This window comes from Rhagoletis zephyria, unplaced genomic scaffold (assembly GCF_001687245.7).
Source record: "Rhagoletis zephyria isolate East Lansing unplaced genomic scaffold, Rhagoletis_zephyria_1.1 Rzeph_scaffold_04503, whole genome shotgun sequence".
In the NCBI taxonomy this organism is placed as follows: Eukaryota; Metazoa; Arthropoda; class Insecta; order Diptera; family Tephritidae; genus Rhagoletis; species Rhagoletis zephyria.
Window position 1 is genome coordinate 19,607 of NW_016161586.1, and position 19,030 is coordinate 38,636.

A 19,030-nucleotide genomic window follows, 5' to 3' on the forward strand; every position below is an offset into this window, starting at 1 on the left:
CTTGATATTTTATTAAATATACCATTTCAAACGTCTTTTCTTGCTGACGCCCATATTTGTATACTTTACATTTAACATTTCTCCTCTTCTTAACAAAAATAATCCATAAAACTAGGTTGGACCCCGGAAAGTTATCGGTTTAATCTGAGATTCTTTTATAATTACACATTAACGAGGTACGAATTTTGTATGGCTAATCTCTTTTCCTAATTACAGAAGCTCGAAAATGAGCACAAAATACTTATGTATAAACCTAGTATTAGCTTGAAACAAAGTGGATGTGGTTTCTTTTTTACTCAGTGTAGGCATGCCAGACGACCAATTTTTGTACAATTTGATAAATCGTACAGCACAGTCACATTGTCAATTTTTTATAATGAAGATTAGCGAATCAATTCAAAATGATAAAATTCTTTGAAAAAATTGGGTAATTTTTTATAAAAATAGCTAACTCGATACAAAAAAAAAATCAAGAAAGTAGTTAAAAGCTAAACGCTAATTTCCATAGCTAAGTGTCGAAAACAATAGCTAAATCTAGCAAAAAATAGCTGGTAACACTGATACTACCATTTCAATGCACTTTGTCAAGCCCAGATCAGAATCTAATAGAAGATTGGTGGAGCGATATGCTACTAAACATTGCCCTGCCAACGAAGTACCAGATAACACATTTAGAATAGGCACAAACATTGGTTAATGCAATGCCTGTCCGACTGAAACTAACACAAATAATATAAATACTGGAATACACAAACATCTTTTAAAAGGTGCATTTTGTATAATGCACATATGTATATCTACTTTCAATGAAAAAAATAAATTTAATTGATGCTTCTTTTCTAAAGTACTATTTAGTATGGAATTCAAACCAATGCCCTAATCTAAATCCTGTTTTCTGGCCAAAACTAATTACGGCTAAATAAGTGTGTAGATCATTAAAAAAACTTCAGTTTTTTACGAATAGGTAGGTATATGATTTCCCACATTTCTCTAAGACAAAAAATGTTTAACCCTTGACGACCCAGGTGTCTAAAAGTGTCACTTTTTTAGTTTTCAGATTCAGTACAGTTTTTTTCTCATATTCGTATGAAAGAAAAAAATATGTCACTTAGTTACAAAACCCATTCATACAGTGGCAGTTTTTGCAAACTGTTGCTAAATTATACTAATTTGTATTTAAACTGTGAAAAGTCTGAGTTTCTTAATTTTTCCACCGAAAAACTAAAATGAGCAACCTTTGCAGCAAAAAAAAAACAGTAAACAGCCAGTTGTTTCCTCTTTTTATTGAGTTTCCCCTCTAAAGGACAAACAGTTCACTACTAACAGCATCGAAATAATCCTACGAAAATAGAAGTTTTCTCAGAAATCGCAAAGAAAGATAACGCAAGCTCACAAGATGTAATACTTTTATTCCTTAATAATTGTAGCCTTATGTAAAGTTAAGGTAAAAAAATATCAAATACAAAATGTATTAGGCAGTAAAAATTAGATTTTATTACCAAAACAAAATTTGCAATATTTTGTTATCACTAGACTGCGTAAGTTTATGCAGAAAATGGAGCCTAGAAATATGAACCACTTAACTATAAGAAAAATAAATAAAATTGTATACATTTTTTATAGTTATCTGGTACATATTTTTAGGCTTCATTTTCTGCATAAAAATCCGCAATCTAGTTATCACACATCTTTAATATCTAATCGCTTAACCCTTTATGTCTCAAACTCAATCGATTTTTCAATTGTACAAAAATAAGTAGACTTTGACCACTGATAGTTTACTGCATTATAACTTACCTTTCCTTTATTTTACTGTATTTTTTAAACTACAGCAAAAATAAAAAGTGATGTTAACACAGTTTTGACCAGGAAAACAAGCATTTAGACCATAGTACAATAGCTGGTCGCGAAGACTTACGAGAAAATTGCACATGGCTACAAGTACTGAGTTAATATTAAGTTTGAACCTTTCTGTTCGCTGTTCACATTTGGAAGGTTCATTATTATTATTTTTTTTGTAATGTACTTTCTGTTTTTTTTTTTATTATTTAATCATTTAAATTAGGGACCAATATTAACGAAAAATACACAATTGCGAACACATTTAAATTAAGCATCACAACTAAACATCACTTACACACACACACACACACCTATACAAACTTGTCCCTACTAAAAAAAAAAATAAAAAAATATTAACAAATAAAAACAACAAACAGCGCATACATACACGAAAACACGAAATTTAGTGAGCAAAAACAAAAACATTCTCTAAATCAACAGAACTCATTGCAGAAAGGTGCACTGCCTTATCGGGTGCGTGCACACAGTTATCGACCACCACAACATCATTTTCACTTCCACCTCAGTCCTATGAAGTGGACGCACCGCAGCCGCTTGTCGATCGCAAGCCATCCATATCTCTATTAAGATGGAACAGTAGTGTTAGAGTACGGAATGAACAGGTTGCCACGGTGCTATCGAATGCAGCTGCAACAACGACGGCCCGCTTTCATGCTGCCAGGCAAGGTTTGAATTTCCGTTTCCATTTCCATTTTCGTTTAATACGACTGACTAAAATAAAAAAAGTAAAAAAATTTAAATTAAACATTATTAAATATGAGTAAACTTTTCTTTTTTTTTAATTAATTAAAATCGCAGTAATTTAAGTACACTTTTTCTTAATTACCAAAAGCCATTGCTGCAAAACTAATTCCACAGCATAGTTGTTACAAAATCAAAAATATTAAAAATCGTTTGTGTGTGTTGCGTTACGCTAAAATAATTTGCCTACACTTTCCCTACTTCCCACCAATGCTATCTCCCAACGCTCAAGCTTCCTTTCCCATTCATTTTCCTCCCCACTTTTTCCCATGCCTAACACTGTAGCGAAAGTAAGAAAGTAAAATAGCGAAGATTATTTCACACAGGGGAACAATGGCCGTCAAAAGGACGATGGAGAAAACTTTATATTCTTGCGAAGTAAAGTGGTTTCTTTCGTTATTACTGATTAATTCTGAAGAATGTGTAAAATGGCCTTGGCCTTAATGCTTTTTCACTGAATGACCTTGAAAAATAAATTGAGAGTTTTTATGGTGAAAGTTTGACATCGAATTATGCAAATGAAGGAATATATTTTCTTCTATGTCGAAACTACGAAGTACATACTTACGTTTCTTGATAATGTGGTTTACGGTCTATAACTCTGCGATGTGTTGCTTTGTGATTTACTGCTTTTAAAGTATAAATTTTTGGAATCACTTTTATGCTTTCGAAAAATAAGCATTAATTAATTTTTCCCCTGTGCTGTTTAATCAAACTAACTTTATAAAATGGCACAATATTTAACTGCTTAATATTATTATTAATTCAATACTGCAGTAGTATTAAAAAAAATGTCAAATGGTTTTCCGAAACCAGCAACGCTAAAGGAGTAAGAGCACAAAGTATCAATACTACAGTCTTTTTTAAAAGAGAAAGTTTGATTTTTCAATCAAATTGGAATTTTTTTTGTATCTATGTTGGTAGTGTACAGACCATTAACGTGGTATAGATAACCAGGCGTAGTGAATACTTGCGCGTGAGACGAGCTTGCAAGGTGGTTACTGAACTGTGCTCAGTTGAGTCTGCGCATGTTGCAGGCTTCCCCTGTACTCGTGTAAAAACCAACTCAATTTATTTTCATTGAATTTACCTCAAAAAACGATGGGCGAAGGAACGAACCTACTTCGTTACTAAGCAAATCTAGTCAAGTATCAACGATAAAAGATCTAAAACTCTCATACGAATTGATCGCCTATTATTAGCGCAGTAGTCGGTATCATTAAAGGGCACTGCGTCGTAAGCGAATGGATTAGAAACGAGCTGGATGGTTCAGAGCACTATCTTTTCCATTGCCTCATTCTGGCAGGGTTACGATCTATAATCTTTAATAAATATCACTTTCAGTGTTAAACGGATCTCAACTTCGCGATTTTAAGGTAATACGGGGGTTCCATCACGCGAAAAACTGAAGGAATGGAACAATTGAGAAAGCTTTTTGCAACTTCGCGTCCTATAAATCACCTGGGCTCGATAGCATCCTACCTTTCAGAAAACATTGGGCCTAATTATTCCAAGATTAAAAGAGCAGGCTCGCCTATGTATATGCCATAGTAAAGGGCGCAGGTAGGAGAAGTAAATCTTCGAACTCCAAACCACAGGATTTCAGGCCGATAAGCCTCTCGTCTTTTTTAGTGAAGTCACTGTAGCACATAAAGAACAATCATATCAGTGCAATAGCGGTCCCGAACCTTTCGGTTGCTGCAACGCGCATGCAACAAGGGAAACGGTGTGGATACGGCCTTGTACTGCCTTATCTTTGACATCGAAAAACATGGCTTCACAAGTAATATGTATTATATATCTGTACCGCAAAGCCGCTACGGCCTTATATTTATGCAGCAGGGGGCCTGCTCTGTATTGCGATTAGAAGAGCAAATCATTGGGATTCGAATATTTGGCACTATATATTTGTATTAGTCCGTGTCGTCCTTCGAATCGAGTTGAGTATCAATCGCAAAACAGAGCATCCCCCAGGTCTATTCTAAAAAATGGACGTCTGGTGCCCAACATTTTAGCGTGGATATAAATACATTGCGATGGTAAGACAAATTTTTTCCTATTGGAGCATTGAAGTGCTCAACATGCTACTAAACTTTATAACAACGGGCCGTGAGTCCAAGTGAAACCCCCAGGGGATAGCCGTGCAACCTAAGTATCCTAACGTACAGAAAGCACCGTGCGTTAAAGCGGTGGTAATAGTGAGAACTTACGCTTCGTATGCTGTAAAATTCGGAGAACTGGATCTATGTATTTTTATTATTGTAAGAATACTCTCTCTTTGCTCACCACTAGCAGACAAGGGAGTCATTATCTCGCCTGGATCCGACTGCAATGCGGTATTGATTTTATCTGGGACAGAAAAAGTAAAGTGAGAAAATCAGTTCATCTGCCAGTTTCGCCAAATAATTGAATTTTTTGCTACCACAAGTGCTTCGCCATCTTGTAGTTAAAGTATGTGCAACTATAGTGAAGAATATCGTCTGGCTGCAGAGTAGAAAAACACACTTCGGACGTTTATGGCCTCCAGAGAACGACAAATATATTAGCGAAGCCCAGTCTACGAGAATCGTCGGCAGAAAAGCCTGAAATCTTTATGATTTCTGGCCGATATCGGTCAGAGAAGCTCGTAGAGAGGTTAACAGGAAGTCTAACAGATACATCGTGGGAAATTCTGACTTAATTACCGATGATTCTGGCGGATATCTAACAGATGTCTGACCAAAAAATCATGGGAAATAATAATTAAACGTGTCTGTCCGAAATTGGAGATAATTCGATCAGACATGTCGGAAAAGGAAATAAATAAACTTCTTCAGACAATTCGCCCAAAAATCTGTACGAAACCTGTACGAATTGTCTAAATAGTCAACTTTTTATTCAGACATTTGTGCGACTTTTCTGATATCTGAAATTGTCTGGCAATTGTACTAGCTGGGTCAACAGAGCTTTTAACTCCTGTCAACATTTAGTGAAAATGAGCATACGATGTTATGCATCTCAACCAGAGTGGTTCACTTTATTGCAGTGTTGGTAATTTAATAAGCACGCGTGCCAAAACTTTTAAAAGCGCTCCTCAGAAAAATAGCTTTCACTGGTCTTCCCTGCTATATTCGTGCGCGTGCTAAGCCTTTTTCAGCTTTTTATATATTTTATGTAGCCCAGTGATGACCAAAATATATCCCACGGGAGAAGCTTTTTAGCTCTAAAAGCTCTATCTCTGAGCCAGTGATGACCAAACAGATCTCGCAGGAAAAGCGCACTTAGCTCTAAAAGCTCCATGCTATCGTTATTTATATAAGCAGTCGGTGTAAGTCACAGTTGGCTACTTCACACGTACAATACGCCTGTCAAAAAAATAAAATCTCTCTGTGGCTAACACGATTTAAAGCATAGACAACCAGCATATATCCCGCAAAGAATGCTCATAAAGTAATCTATAGATTATATCGACGCCTCGACCATATTATACTAAGTCTGACTAAGTCTAAGTTGACTCAGCATGATATGGTTTGGATGCGTCAATATATGGGCTCTGACTGACTAAAAGCTCTCAGAAGCGAGTTGGCATTTCCCAAGCTTTAAGTCATGTTTTGATATGAAATAGCTGGAATTGGCCCACTTGTAATTGTTGTAGTTCCAAAGCATTTTCTATGAGACCGAGCCATCGCTTTGTAAATTTTTCGAACAAGATGAAGCTCTACGAAGGCTGAATTATTCGCGGAAATTGTAAAATTTCCACTTCAACCAAACGCTGTGCATTTAAAAAGTCAATTTAATGTCTAACTAATTCTAAAATGACACATATGATATATTTAGTACTTATATTTAATATTTTATAAAACTGTGAAAGCACCAGCGAAAGCTTTCAAAGCTTATTGCTTATATCTCATTTGTGAAATTCTTTTAACAGGAGCCTTACGTGCGCATAACTCTTAATAACGAAATAGTTCTAAAAGCTCGCCAAAGCTTTGTAAATCTTCTAACAACAAGCTTTATAAAGCTTTGGGCTAACTATGTTTCTAAAAAAGTTGTCTAACTGTTATACTAATGAAATGAAAAAATTTTCTTTGCAATAATTAATCACCCTTACTTTTTCAATTAAATTTTTCCAGCGAATTTTGGTGCCGACAATACGGCTGGCACATCGGGTGCTGTGCGCTCCGAACCGATTTCGTTGTCAGCGCTGGATCGTGACTGCTTTATTATACCGGTACATAGTGTCAGTCGCTTTCTGCCAGCGGGTATACCGGTGAGTCAATTAGCATGATGGATGTAGCGTAACTCAGTTTTCAGTACTCAATTCAAACTCTTTCGTGTTATTTAGTTACCCGCACCATCGGCCGATGGTAAAACCAATAGTCCACTCAGTATACTCGAGGTTTCCGATCCGAAGCTATGTATACTCGTACATTTGATGAGCCCATTGGAACCCATCGATCCAATGCTGGAATCACCATTAGCACATCCATTGCTGAAGCAACGCGCCGTTGCAGCGGAACTCGTATCGGAGGTGCAGCAGGCGAATACGGCGGTGGGTGGCATGCTCTTGGCCAATATGGAGAAAAACGGTAAGTAAGGACTTGAAGGTAATTTAGTTATTAAGCAGTAAATGTTTAATTATATTTGGTTTTCTCCACAGCGGACTTCCCATTCATCTCTTACTATTTAATTAACACTACACAAACGGATCCATCGAACTTTTACTCGGGCATACGCGTTTCATCCCTGTCGAAATTCGAGCCGAAAGCACTAAAGTAAGTTTGCAAATCCAATCTCTATGTTTATGTTCTGGAGTTGTAAGGCTTTTTCGGAACTAAATTCTTGCATTTTTCAAACACCCCGTTTTAACTATGGGAGATAGGCGCGGTAATTGACCAAATTGCTGGCCAATAATCAACTTAATGTTAGCTCTGTTCAAAAGGTGTATATGGGTGTTTTGGTACAAATTGACGGGGTTCACACTAGATGTGTTTGATTTGTTTAAAATTTATAGGGTTGATGCATAAACATATGTAAATAATAAATAAATATGAAATTTTAGCTTGATTAATTTTTAAAAACGTTACAGCACAAAAACAAGAACAAATCGATTTAATAGTTTTCCAAATAAATTTTTCGAGAACGGGGCGAGGAAATAATTTGAAAAATATCACACTTACACACATCAAAATTCTCTATGAAAAGAAATATTTTAACATTTTTTTTCTTTACAAAAAAAATAGTTTTTGAAAATATGCCATCTCAAAAAAAATTTAAAAAATCACAATGTTAGCTCTGAGTATTGGCATCCCCGCAAAACTAGAACGGCTGTGTAAAATTACGTTGAGCAATCCACCAGCTCCGTCAGAATAAGGAAGGACCTCCCCGAGCCGTTTGATACCAAACGAGGTTTCAGACAAGGTGACTCCCTTTCGTGTGATTTCTGTAATCTGATGTTGAAGAAGATAATAAGCTCCGCATAACTGAACCACTCAGGCACAATTCTTTACAAGAGCGTACAATTGCTGGCGTATGCCGACGACATCGATATTATCGGTAAAAACAAGGGCTACGTCTGTTCTGCCTTCTTGGGAATGGATAGAGAAGCAAAGCGAATGGGTCTGGTGGTGAACGAGGACAAAACGAAGTATCTCCTGTCATCACACAAACAGTCAGAGCATACGCGTCTTGGCACCCACGTCACTGTTGACAGTTACAAGTTTGAAAAAGAAACCGACTTCGATTAAACGAGTTGATAAGTTGGAGTGATATGAGGTGCAAACACTCCAGAATTTTAAAAGATATTCCAGCAGACTTCAGGCGCTTGGACCACACAGTCTGGCCAGCTGGACTGAGGAATCAATCATTTCCAAACAAGAATCCCCTGAAGAGGTGAATGGCAGGAGGATTCGTTCCTGAACTCGTACTCTCTTTCAGCAGCCATCTACACTTATGACTCCCAGTTTAATCTGAAGGTGGGGAAGTGGGGAATACTCCGAAGAACTCTCACTTAAGCTAAGTTTTTTTCTGCCGGATATCTGCAGCGTTTTTCACGCTGAACTAACAGTTATCAACGAAGCTACAAGATGGCCAGTCGATTCTCTTATTAATCTGATGCAGTAGCTTTTTTTCTGGTAACTATGGTAACTAGGCAGCTATGAAGTAATCATGGAATTTAGACTTAATTCAAGTGGGCTGGCAAGGATTTGCGTCACTCATGTTGTATACCCAGTCCTTAAACTGTGTTGCGGATAAACTAGCAAGGAAAAGCATCTTACTGTCTATAATCAGTACCGCTCGTAATACGGGCATACAGCGATCTTTCTGCAAACTCTGGCTGGAGAATAACTTTATCGAGCCGGCAAATACGAAATGGTCTGCGAAGCTTACGTGCATAATAACAACACATATCTGGCTTAGTTGGATAAAAGTAATTTCGTCTTCTTGTCCGCTTGGAGATTTCACCGGGCACTGCTCAATGGGAACCCACGCTATTAGAACGAGTATGAAGTCAAACGATTACTGCAGTAATTGCCGTGATGTGAAATAAATCGAAAGGTTAGAGTAATACCTGTGCCACTACCCCGCCTTTTGGAGGGCTCATCGACGCTCGTTTTTCCTTTATTATTTTGAATGGCCGGCTGAACTGGATCCTGTGAGGATCTTCGGTTTCATGTACTTCATCAGAGTTTCAAATGGGTTTTGCTTCTAAAGTAAGAGGAGGGACGCATGGAGTCTCTAATATGCCATCAAACTGTGCCCATTTTGGCCTAAGTGTGCCCTATTCCCGTGCTGACTAAGGGCAGCCAAGATAACCTAACCTGGTCGTACAAAAATCACATCCCATAAGTCCCTCATCATGCCAGTGCTGTATAATGACAACTTCCGATGAGACGGCTCTTGTAGTATGCGAAGACCTATAGATATGTATATATTGGACACAAACACTCCAACCATGAAAGTATTCAACACAGTACCCTCTGGCGGGTGTAGGGCAAGAGGAAGTTTTTTCCCTAGGATGGAAATACCTGATGGAGTTGGTATTTCCGCTGGGCATCAGTTGGCACAAAACACAAAACGACTGGCATGTTTTATTACATTCGGTCAGGTTCGATTAGTTGCTTAAAGCGGTACACATGAAGAACAACCCGAAAACGCACTTACTTTAACCGATGCATAGATAGAGGGAGATACTATCGCTTCACATTGTTGGAAAATCCTTGTTAAGTAAGAGCATTGATAAAGCTCTATATAGCTGCGTCCGAAATCGTTCGTTGGATATACCACCCTCTTACCACGTTTGCCCTTAAAATTGTGTTAACTCTATTGACCCTTGCTTCTTCGATCAAGAACAAAATATTTGGGTTTTTTGCAACTCAAGATACACAAGGAAATTATGAAACTGAACGTCTAAAACTGCCTAAATAATATTTAATCTCATTGCAAATACATTTTCATTATAATAGATGATACAACCCCTGTCTGCCCTCGTTTGTAACTTGTCTGTCGTAATATCTGTAATATTTAGATCTGTAAATATTAGCGCAAAGTACACTGTGTTCTACTTACAGTTCAATATAGTCCATTTAGCCAATATTATTCATAAATGCATACATACAGACTTACAAAATCCCTGCATTGTGCTGACTTAATAATAGAGCCTTGCATTTTCAATATATTTTTATTCATTTATTTTTCTTAATTTTTTTTGTAGATATACTGCCGCGCACACTCTAGACTTGTACAGCGAAGTGGCTGCCATATGCCGTCCGCCTTTGGTATTGGCGTCCAATGAAAATGGTAGTTTCAAGAAGACACAAACGCCAGCAACAGGCTACATAATCAGTGTGTTTAAGGTAGGTACAATATATAAGTACAATAGCGAAGGGAATATGTATGTGTGTGGGCGTCTAAATACAGTAACCCAACAGGAACACCGTTAATTACCAAAAGCCCTTTTTAAACTAACTAAAACAAGTTTCTAAAACCATGAAAATATTGAAACTTTTGCATAATGCAATTTTTAGAAAGTTCTAAATATTTGCTAGTCCTTTGGTCTCCAATTTTTCTTCTTCGTCTTATTTGTCAGTATAACCTTTTTCGGTTTGAGCGTAAACCAAACAATTTCGCTAATTGCCTTTAAGTGGTGTTAGTAGATTTTTCTATGTATTTTTCTATCAAAAAAGGCCAGAAAGTGCTTTTTACAAAGTTGCAGAAATAACATTCGGAAGTAAAAATTGCAAGGTGAAACTGCTAGTGATGGGCATGGGACTAAATATTCAATCCCGATCCCGAATTTTCGGAGCTTGCAAGTTTTATCGGAAATTTCGGGAAAGGATTTTGGTCCCGTCCCGCTCGCAAAATTGTTAAAGACCTTCCCGATACCGCCCATCCCGGCCATTTTGAAATCAGTGCCGTGGGTGCCGCGGGTCCCGATATCCCGTGCCCATCTCTAGTAACTGCAACTGAAATTACGCAAATCCCTTGCAAGAAATTATTTCAACCTGCTTGTGTTGCACTAGAAATTTTTGCCGTATCACGCGGTTTTTGGCGAATTTTTATAACATTATAAAAATGTGGCATCACTTATAAAAAAATATTTGTAATGTAATAAATTTATTCTCCTAATATGAGCTATTTAAATATTAAAGCATTAGACATTTTCTGGCTCTTCTCTGCGCATTTTAGCATTTTTAACAAATTTTTCAGATCAGTAATTTTTTTAACATTTTCTGCCATCCATGTAAATAGGCCAAGTATCTGAAAGTTCGATTTTCACCGTTGTTTCAGTCCATCCGTGGTGTGTTTGAAGTGCCTCTCAGTTGGGCTGAAGTTGGGTACACAGGATCTCGTTTATAAACAAAAGTAGCGCATTTTCTTACAGGGTATAATACACATTGCCACAGATTTCCTGACTTGGATGTAGTTATGTATATGTACATATGTACTTGATTCTAAAATTTTTAAAGAATGTGAAACTGAATTACTTGTTGACGTTGATTGGTTATTTTCAACGGAAAATTACGCTGAAGATGTACAAATGCTGAAACCTAATTTGGCAGGAGTGGGCACGAATTTTCTTCAAATTACATACACATGTACATACATATTTCCGACTCAATTTCTTATACATTATTACTTTCTTTAATATTCACGTACTTTAAATATTTTTTTTTTATCGAACTATACTTTGTGTTTCAGGTTTTTGAAGGTGATGATGGTGAACGCTTCGAGAAAAATTGGTTGTACTGGACGGGAGCACGAATGCTATATCGGTGAGTGAAAAATTGATATTTTAGTTAGGGAAATTAATAAGTTATTTAGTGATATACAGTACCCTGGTTAAGTGACTACCGCCTAAATGATTCCTCCGAACGAACTGTACAATTGAGAGAACCCAGATCATTTGGTTTCCCATATTTCGGCTTTAGGCATAAATTATAGGGGTGGTAGCATTAAAATTCCGACTTTACTTTTTTTTTTACCACCCTAATATAAATATGTATGTACCTAGTTGCAGTACACATATTAAATGCAAATTAACCTTATTAATATTCAGAAGTCAAATATGTAGATGTTTCGAATAAACATAAAATTAACATAATTTCTCTCTTTTTCCACTCCCAAAAAGTTATCTGCCGCGCGCCGCTGGTCTACGTCGCATCGCACTGCACAAAAGTACTTCGCAACGAGGTGATAAAATGTATTTGCTGGTGTGCGAATGTGCTGACCTGCTCAAGGATATCTCTTCAGCTGCCTTTTTGATTCCTGCACTGCGAGCACGCCTCTGCGGCTACACAGGACTTTACAAGCCAATACAAGTATTCTAAGTAAATAAATAACAACAATAAAATATTAACAAAGAGGAGTATAAGGTGAATTTGAGACGCAAAGACAAAAAATGTAAACAGCCGCATGTGAATAATAAATAAAATATACAGTACGACGAAAAGTAGAAACAAACAATTCTCGCGAATTAAATTTAAAAAAAACTGTTATATTATATATAGAACACGAAATTAAAAGGCAAAAGTTTGCACTAAATTGAGCGAAAATTAGCAATAAAAACGCCAAATCTACAAAATGAAGTACACACTAACCCGAGGAACACCATGATTATAGCAAAAGTGAAAATTAATAGAAAAAAATGTAGTTTATAAGTAACAGTAATAGTAAATTAGCACCAAATCCATGGCAACAATGAACTGTTTGAATGAGAAAAGTTGGCAATAAAGGTACTGTTAAAAGCATATTTTTGTATACCAAATAACTGTGCAATTATAAAATTTAAAATTAATAGGAAAAACTAATACGCGAAATTCTATGCATACAAATTTAAATTAATAATTCCTACAGTAGATATGTAGGTACTTAAAAATTTTTTATCGGCTTGAGCAAACCCTAATACATAAATATGATAAAATATTATCAATATACATAAATAAATAAAATGAATAAAACTACGGCTTTAGCAAACAATTAATGAACAATTTCATTATACTTATTAGATTAGAATTTAAGCACTGAAAGTGATATAAATATTTTATTATTCATATGAAATGAAATTTTTTCAATTGCAAAAAAAGTGTACAAATTTGGAAATCTTATATTTCCCGTATGCCTAAATACTCAATGGGAACTGCGTAGATGAAAAACAGGTGGGCAGAAATTAGTTTAAGTTATATGAAATATGTGTTTACCTTCACTGAACTTCCTTTTTTATTGCTTACTATCGAATTTCGAATTAATATGTTATAGAAATTTTAGTGCAGAATTATTATTATTTTAATTTTATTTTGATTATTTTTATTTTTATTTTATTTTATTTTATATTAGGACCTATCATTATTTTATTTTATTTCGTTGTATTTTATTTTATTTTACTGTATTTTATTTTATTTTATTTTATTTTATTTTATTTTATTTTATTTTATTTTATTTATTTTATTTTATTTTATTTTATTTTATTTTATTTTACACTAGTCTTGGCCGCGATAAAAAGTTTGCAAATCACCACAAACGATTTTTTTTTCAGTTGAAGCGTAACAATAAATTTATAAACTGAAAAGTTCAACCCACACAGAACACAATGCTTTTTAGAAAAAAAACATCGTAACCAAAATGGCATCCCAAACAAAATGGCGGATCATAGAGTTTAAATAGTCATATTATGCTTATTTCAAAAAATTATTTAAAAAGTCAGTGCATTGTATGCAGAGTACCAATATGAGTATCAAACAAAAGAGAAAATGAGGTGAAGAATACCTTTTTTTGTGCATAAAGACTAATAAGTATCGAAAAAATTCTTCTAAAATTGTATTCTAGAATATCCTTGAAAATTTGAAATAGTTATTTTTGAAAAAATTATATGCTAACTTTTTTAACTAAAAATAAATAAAATTAATTAAAAGAGCATTTTCAGTACCCATTCGTCCTCATGAACCAAAAAACTTTATTTTTATTCCACAATGCAAGGAATGTTTTAAATATTTTTTGAATTTATCATATCTTTAAAATTCTGAAGTCCTTTTTAAAAGAAATCTAGATTTCAGAGAGCAAAACTTAAAACGAAGTTTTGGTATATTTTAGGCCATAGTTTCACAACAAAACAATTAATTTATTTCACTTTTTTTTAAGTTTCATGTTTCAATCTGGATTTTACTGTAAAAGTGCTCTAGTTTTAGCTCAAAGATTTCGTTCTTATTTTTCGTGAATTTATTTTACTTTGTTCTATTGCACTGCATTTTAAATATTTTACGTAATTTTTTGTATAGTCTCTAATTACTCTTTTTATTTTATTTCCAATCTTTTTCGTGATTTTATTGTTGGCTTTATTTCGTTATTTATTAATTTATTTAATTTTTTATTTTTGAGAGTTTTGACGCAATGAATTTTTTAATGTAAACTTTAGTATTAATTTGAAATCTACTGAAGCTCCTATTATAACTTTACTTGCATTTAGTTTTAATAGATTTTTCTATTTTTATTTAGTTGTAAAAATTTTTCTGATACTTTATTTGGAATATGCTTTGCATTATTTTAACCAATATTCGCATGAATAATAAATTAAATATAATAAAAAATCTTAATTTTGTTCAGGCTTTTTAATATTTGCTTATGAAAGATCAGTTGATTTGCCTAAAGCAAAGTTTATTTAACACTAAATTTAAAATTAATTTATTGACCTCGGGCAATCAATTTAATTTATTTATTCATTGAATGTATATAAATATTAACTGATAAAAGCTCAGTTTTTAATCAATACATTTTGTAATTAACTGCTGTGATAACTCAGCCGCCTCTGAGGGTGAAAAATACCATGCACATAATTAAGTATGTACACATATGGGCGCATTTGTATATACCCGTACATTCATACACATGTGTATATGTACTTTTTATGTTTAAACAAATGTTTAAGGAACAACAACCATTTAGTTTTATATAAATACATATTGTATATTAACTGCCACAGTGGGATGAGAATGATGCTGCAGAAGGAAATCAGTATGATTAATGGTGCTCATAAATCTGAAGTGCATACATACATATGCCAAAAGTAAGGTATTTATGAATATAAATATGTATAAAATAAAAATGCTTAAAAAACAAACAATTTAAAAAGATATTTCACAAAGGAAAATGGAAATGTTGTGAAGAGAAGAAAATCATTTGAGCGAGTTTACATATGCGCATTTCAGTTTTGGCCAGGAGTAAAATTTTATATTAACCGGCAGAATTCAATTTTATTTTGAGGGCGAAGAGTTTTCCGTTGGGTAAGGTCATAACACACAAGTTTTGCTCTTTTTCTTGAAACAAAAAAAAAACTGAATATGTATCTATAATCTGGAATGATGTATGTAAACTCGTCTTTAAAGTCGTGAGACATGAAATTCCGTGGAGTCCAAAAAAATCGTAAAAAAATATGAAGCTTAAAGTCGAAAAATCGAACTCTAAAATAAAATCAGCAGCTAAGAATTAAGAATATGAAGAAAAAATATAAATTAAAAAATGCATTGGAAAAAATTAATTTAGACACCCTAAGCCTTTAAGGGCCAAATCCACAGTGCGCAGTTAACTACTGACAAGAGTTTAACTATCGATTTTGATATTCACAGTGCTCAATTAAAAAGAGTTTAAACCTGCATGCCCTGATAGTTAAACTCCTGTGAAATTAAAATTTGTTTGTGGAACCAATTTGTATATTTCCAGACGACATGAATTCCCATAGCTTATTATGTGACTGTAAATATAAATTCATAGTTAAACTCTTGTTGGTGGTTAAGTTAACAATGGTTTAACTCAGCACAGTGAATTCGGCCTTAAGTCTTGTAAACCCGAAATAAAAGGATCACAAGTCGACTATTTGCGACAAAATTAGGAATTAAGCCCAGATCACACGATTAGTATAAATTAATGAAAAACACATTTCTTTATTAAAAAAAAGTTTACAATTTTACTGCGATGTTACTCGCACCATAACAAATGTCTTAATGACCTACCATAACTCGAAGCAATTTGGCGAAACCTTGGTAAGTACGTGGCCGAAGTGTGGACGTAGTCCGTTGCTTTTGCTAGCCGCAATTTTCGACCCACTTCCCGATTAGCTAGAAACTTGAAACTTCAATCTTAGTGCAGAAACCGATGACAAGGCAATGTGCAAGATGAATTAATCCGCTAGGTGTAGGTGTCGAAATGTATGAAAACCCCGTATTTATTGACGGATATTTAGTACGTGTATTACTTAAATGGAAAGAAATACCTCCACAAAAGTTTAGCCGTTAGGCGGTGAGGGGGTCGATTTTTGTATTAACCTCTTTTTTGGACTTAAGTCAAAAGTTAGCCTACTTTTTATTCAGATTATTTGTTAAAATTTTTTAAAAGTTAAGTCCAGTTGGAGAAACCAGGCCTATTTGTTTACCTATTTTTCCCGCCGTCAGGGTGATGTAATCCCATAATGAATTCTTCCTTTCCATACACGTTTGTGCAAAAAACCCCTAACCAGGGGTGAAATGCAAAATTTAATATTTACAAAATGTTCGTCATTTTGTTTATATCGTGCGATAAAAACCAAAAAAATTTCGAAACACACGAAGCAATCAATATACATATTTATTCACGAAAGTATAGACAAAATATAGTAAAACCGAGTTCTGACATTATGATTTTTTGCAATGGATCCAAAGATATGGCTGCCTTAATATAAGTAAACGATTTGACTCAGTTTAAGGAAAACACAATACCTTAGTTTTCAGTACTATTTTATTTCTTCTTAGGAAAAATTAACTTGCCGTGAAAGGAATAAGTATGTGATTTTGCTCGCGGTGCACAAACAGTCGCAATGGAGTGCCAGTGGAGAGATGAAAGGTTCGAGTCCCATACCAGGATTTTTTTTTAAATATTTTTATTTAATTTTTCTATTATAATTGTAAATTGTATTTGAGTATTTGGGGTTTTCCATACTTGAAATTAAATTTACGATTTGTAATTTGTATTTGAATTGAAATAATTGACTTACTTACTCTGTCTACCTCCAACCGGACTGGAATCTGCGAACTCAGAACAAGAAGCAGTAGTTTTCACGCGACGCCACAGCCGACAATTAACTTCGTCTTAACAGCAGACAAAATTATTACTTATAGGGAATTTACATGATTCAACTTTCACAGGCGATTAGTTGAATAAAAAGTTGAACGAAAGTAGGCAGCCGACCAACTTCATTGAAAGCGATTAGTTGAAAGGCCGTTTACACCAGGCGATTGTTGCTTTCAACTAAAAGTTGCTTGGAAAATCGCCTCATGTAAATTCCCTATTGTATTGAGTAAATTTACTTCCTCAAATTAGTGACGCAGTTACTCTAAAATAAGGACACTGGTTTCTTGTTTTAAGGAAATGCTTGTTTCTGAGTGTAGTTTGAAATATATAATTAATTCCAAATTGTTTAAAGAGTTCAGTGCAATGTAGAATAACAATGTAGAATAACAATATGTAAAATTAAAAAAAATTTAAATTTTTTGGTGCACAAGGACGAATAGTTATCGGAAATATAATTTAGTTTTTTTAACTTATAAAGTTAGAATTTGGGAATTCGAGGATGTTGTCGAGTGTATATGAGTCCTTAACATATAATTTTTTTCGAAAAATAAGTGTTGTAAAATTTCAAAGATAAAATTTTTTCTATATATGCCCATGGTTTCGCGAATATATTAATTTCTCTGTGTGTAAAAATAGTTGTAGCACGGTATTTTAAAAAGCTTTGGATGGGCACAAGATGTTAAGGGAATAAATATGACTTCTTTTAAGGTAAGACGCGAGGGTCAAGTATTTACAAACATATTATATGACCAAGTGAAATCCAATACAAAAATTTTATTGTTTCGAGTATAAAAAATATGACAAAATTGACAAAATGTAGATAAAAAAATAATTTAAAAATAAAAAATAAAATATTTTTATTAAATTACATCAAATGGGCAAATTCTCATTAAGTTGAGCCCGGAACAATAAAAAACTAGCAAGAATACGTAATAAATAAATAAAAATGCTGTGATAAATAAAACAAAAATCAATTACGCAGTTATGCGAGCACCAGTGCTACACTCAGAGAAAAACCATTAAGCTACAATTTCTAATTAGGCAAATTACATTTAAACTAAAGCAAACGTAGAATACATACTAGAACTTAAAATAAATTTTTAACTTCAAATTGCAAATCAAAAAATAAATACAAGTAACGTGCTAAATAGTTTAACTAAATCTTAAGCCATACCAAATCATATTAAATTAAATAGTGGATTACAAAAGTTACAAATTTAGAAAAATAAATAAACAATAGAGAACGCAATCAAAGCAATATCATGATATGAAAACTTTTTTTAAATCGAAGATTAAGTAGAAATAAAAAAGTAAAATATTCCAACAATTTAAAAAATAAGATGATATCGCTTAAAAAGGGTTTAGCTTTAATGAAATTAGAACAAAAATATTTTCATGGCAAGTTGTTAAATCAAAAGGAGCATGAACTAGAATGCAAACATTTTACATATGCACGTATGACTATAGTATCCATGTACATTAGGGTGTATCGCTTAGGGCCAATTTCATAATGAAACACTTAAAGTTCCTTTTGCAAAAGTATCCTTTTAGTTAAAGTGTCATTTAAATGTTCTTTAAACAAGAAGTGTTTTCATAATGCAAAGGCAATTGAATAATAACAAAAGGTTCATTTAAATGGAAATATGTACCAAAGTTGGAAATGCTGATATCGGCAAAATTGCATCAGCTGATTGTTATAAATATGTAAAATTATAGCTACGAAAACTACTACTAACTACTTTTTTCTTACAAATAGGACCATTACGTAATTTAAATTTCCATTTTGGGTATTTAACTAAAGAGCCTTTATGGACACCTTCATCTTTAAAGTGGCTTTATGAAATCGATCAGC

The 19,030-nt window shown here is 33.9% G+C and overlaps 1 protein-coding gene and 1 long non-coding RNA gene across 2 annotated transcripts in view; one reads left to right on the plus strand and one right to left on the minus strand.

The window, feature by feature from the left end:
• Positions 1-12,835, plus strand: part of LOC108370829 (uncharacterized) — an 18,983-nt gene extending 6,148 nt beyond the window's left edge. Inside the window, exons 2-8 of the mRNA XM_017626242.1 lie at positions 6,717-6,853; positions 6,929-7,172; positions 7,244-7,358; positions 10,298-10,439; positions 11,785-11,858; positions 12,215-12,523; positions 12,594-12,835. Of these exons, the coding sequence (XP_017481731.1) occupies positions 6,717-6,853; positions 6,929-7,172; positions 7,244-7,358; positions 10,298-10,439; positions 11,785-11,858; positions 12,215-12,413 (911 nt within the window). The 3' untranslated portion in view covers positions 12,414-12,523; positions 12,594-12,835. The remainder of the gene's footprint in view (positions 1-6,716; positions 6,854-6,928; positions 7,173-7,243; positions 7,359-10,297; positions 10,440-11,784; positions 11,859-12,214; positions 12,524-12,593) is intronic.
• On the minus strand, positions 11,505-12,306 carry LOC108370830 (uncharacterized). The gene is made up of 2 exons (XR_001848677.1): positions 11,921-12,306; positions 11,505-11,850 (listed from the first exon to the last, which is right to left on the minus strand). It is a non-coding gene; the product is annotated as an uncharacterized LOC108370830 (long non-coding RNA).
• Positions 12,836-19,030: the final 6,195 nt, after the last annotated feature.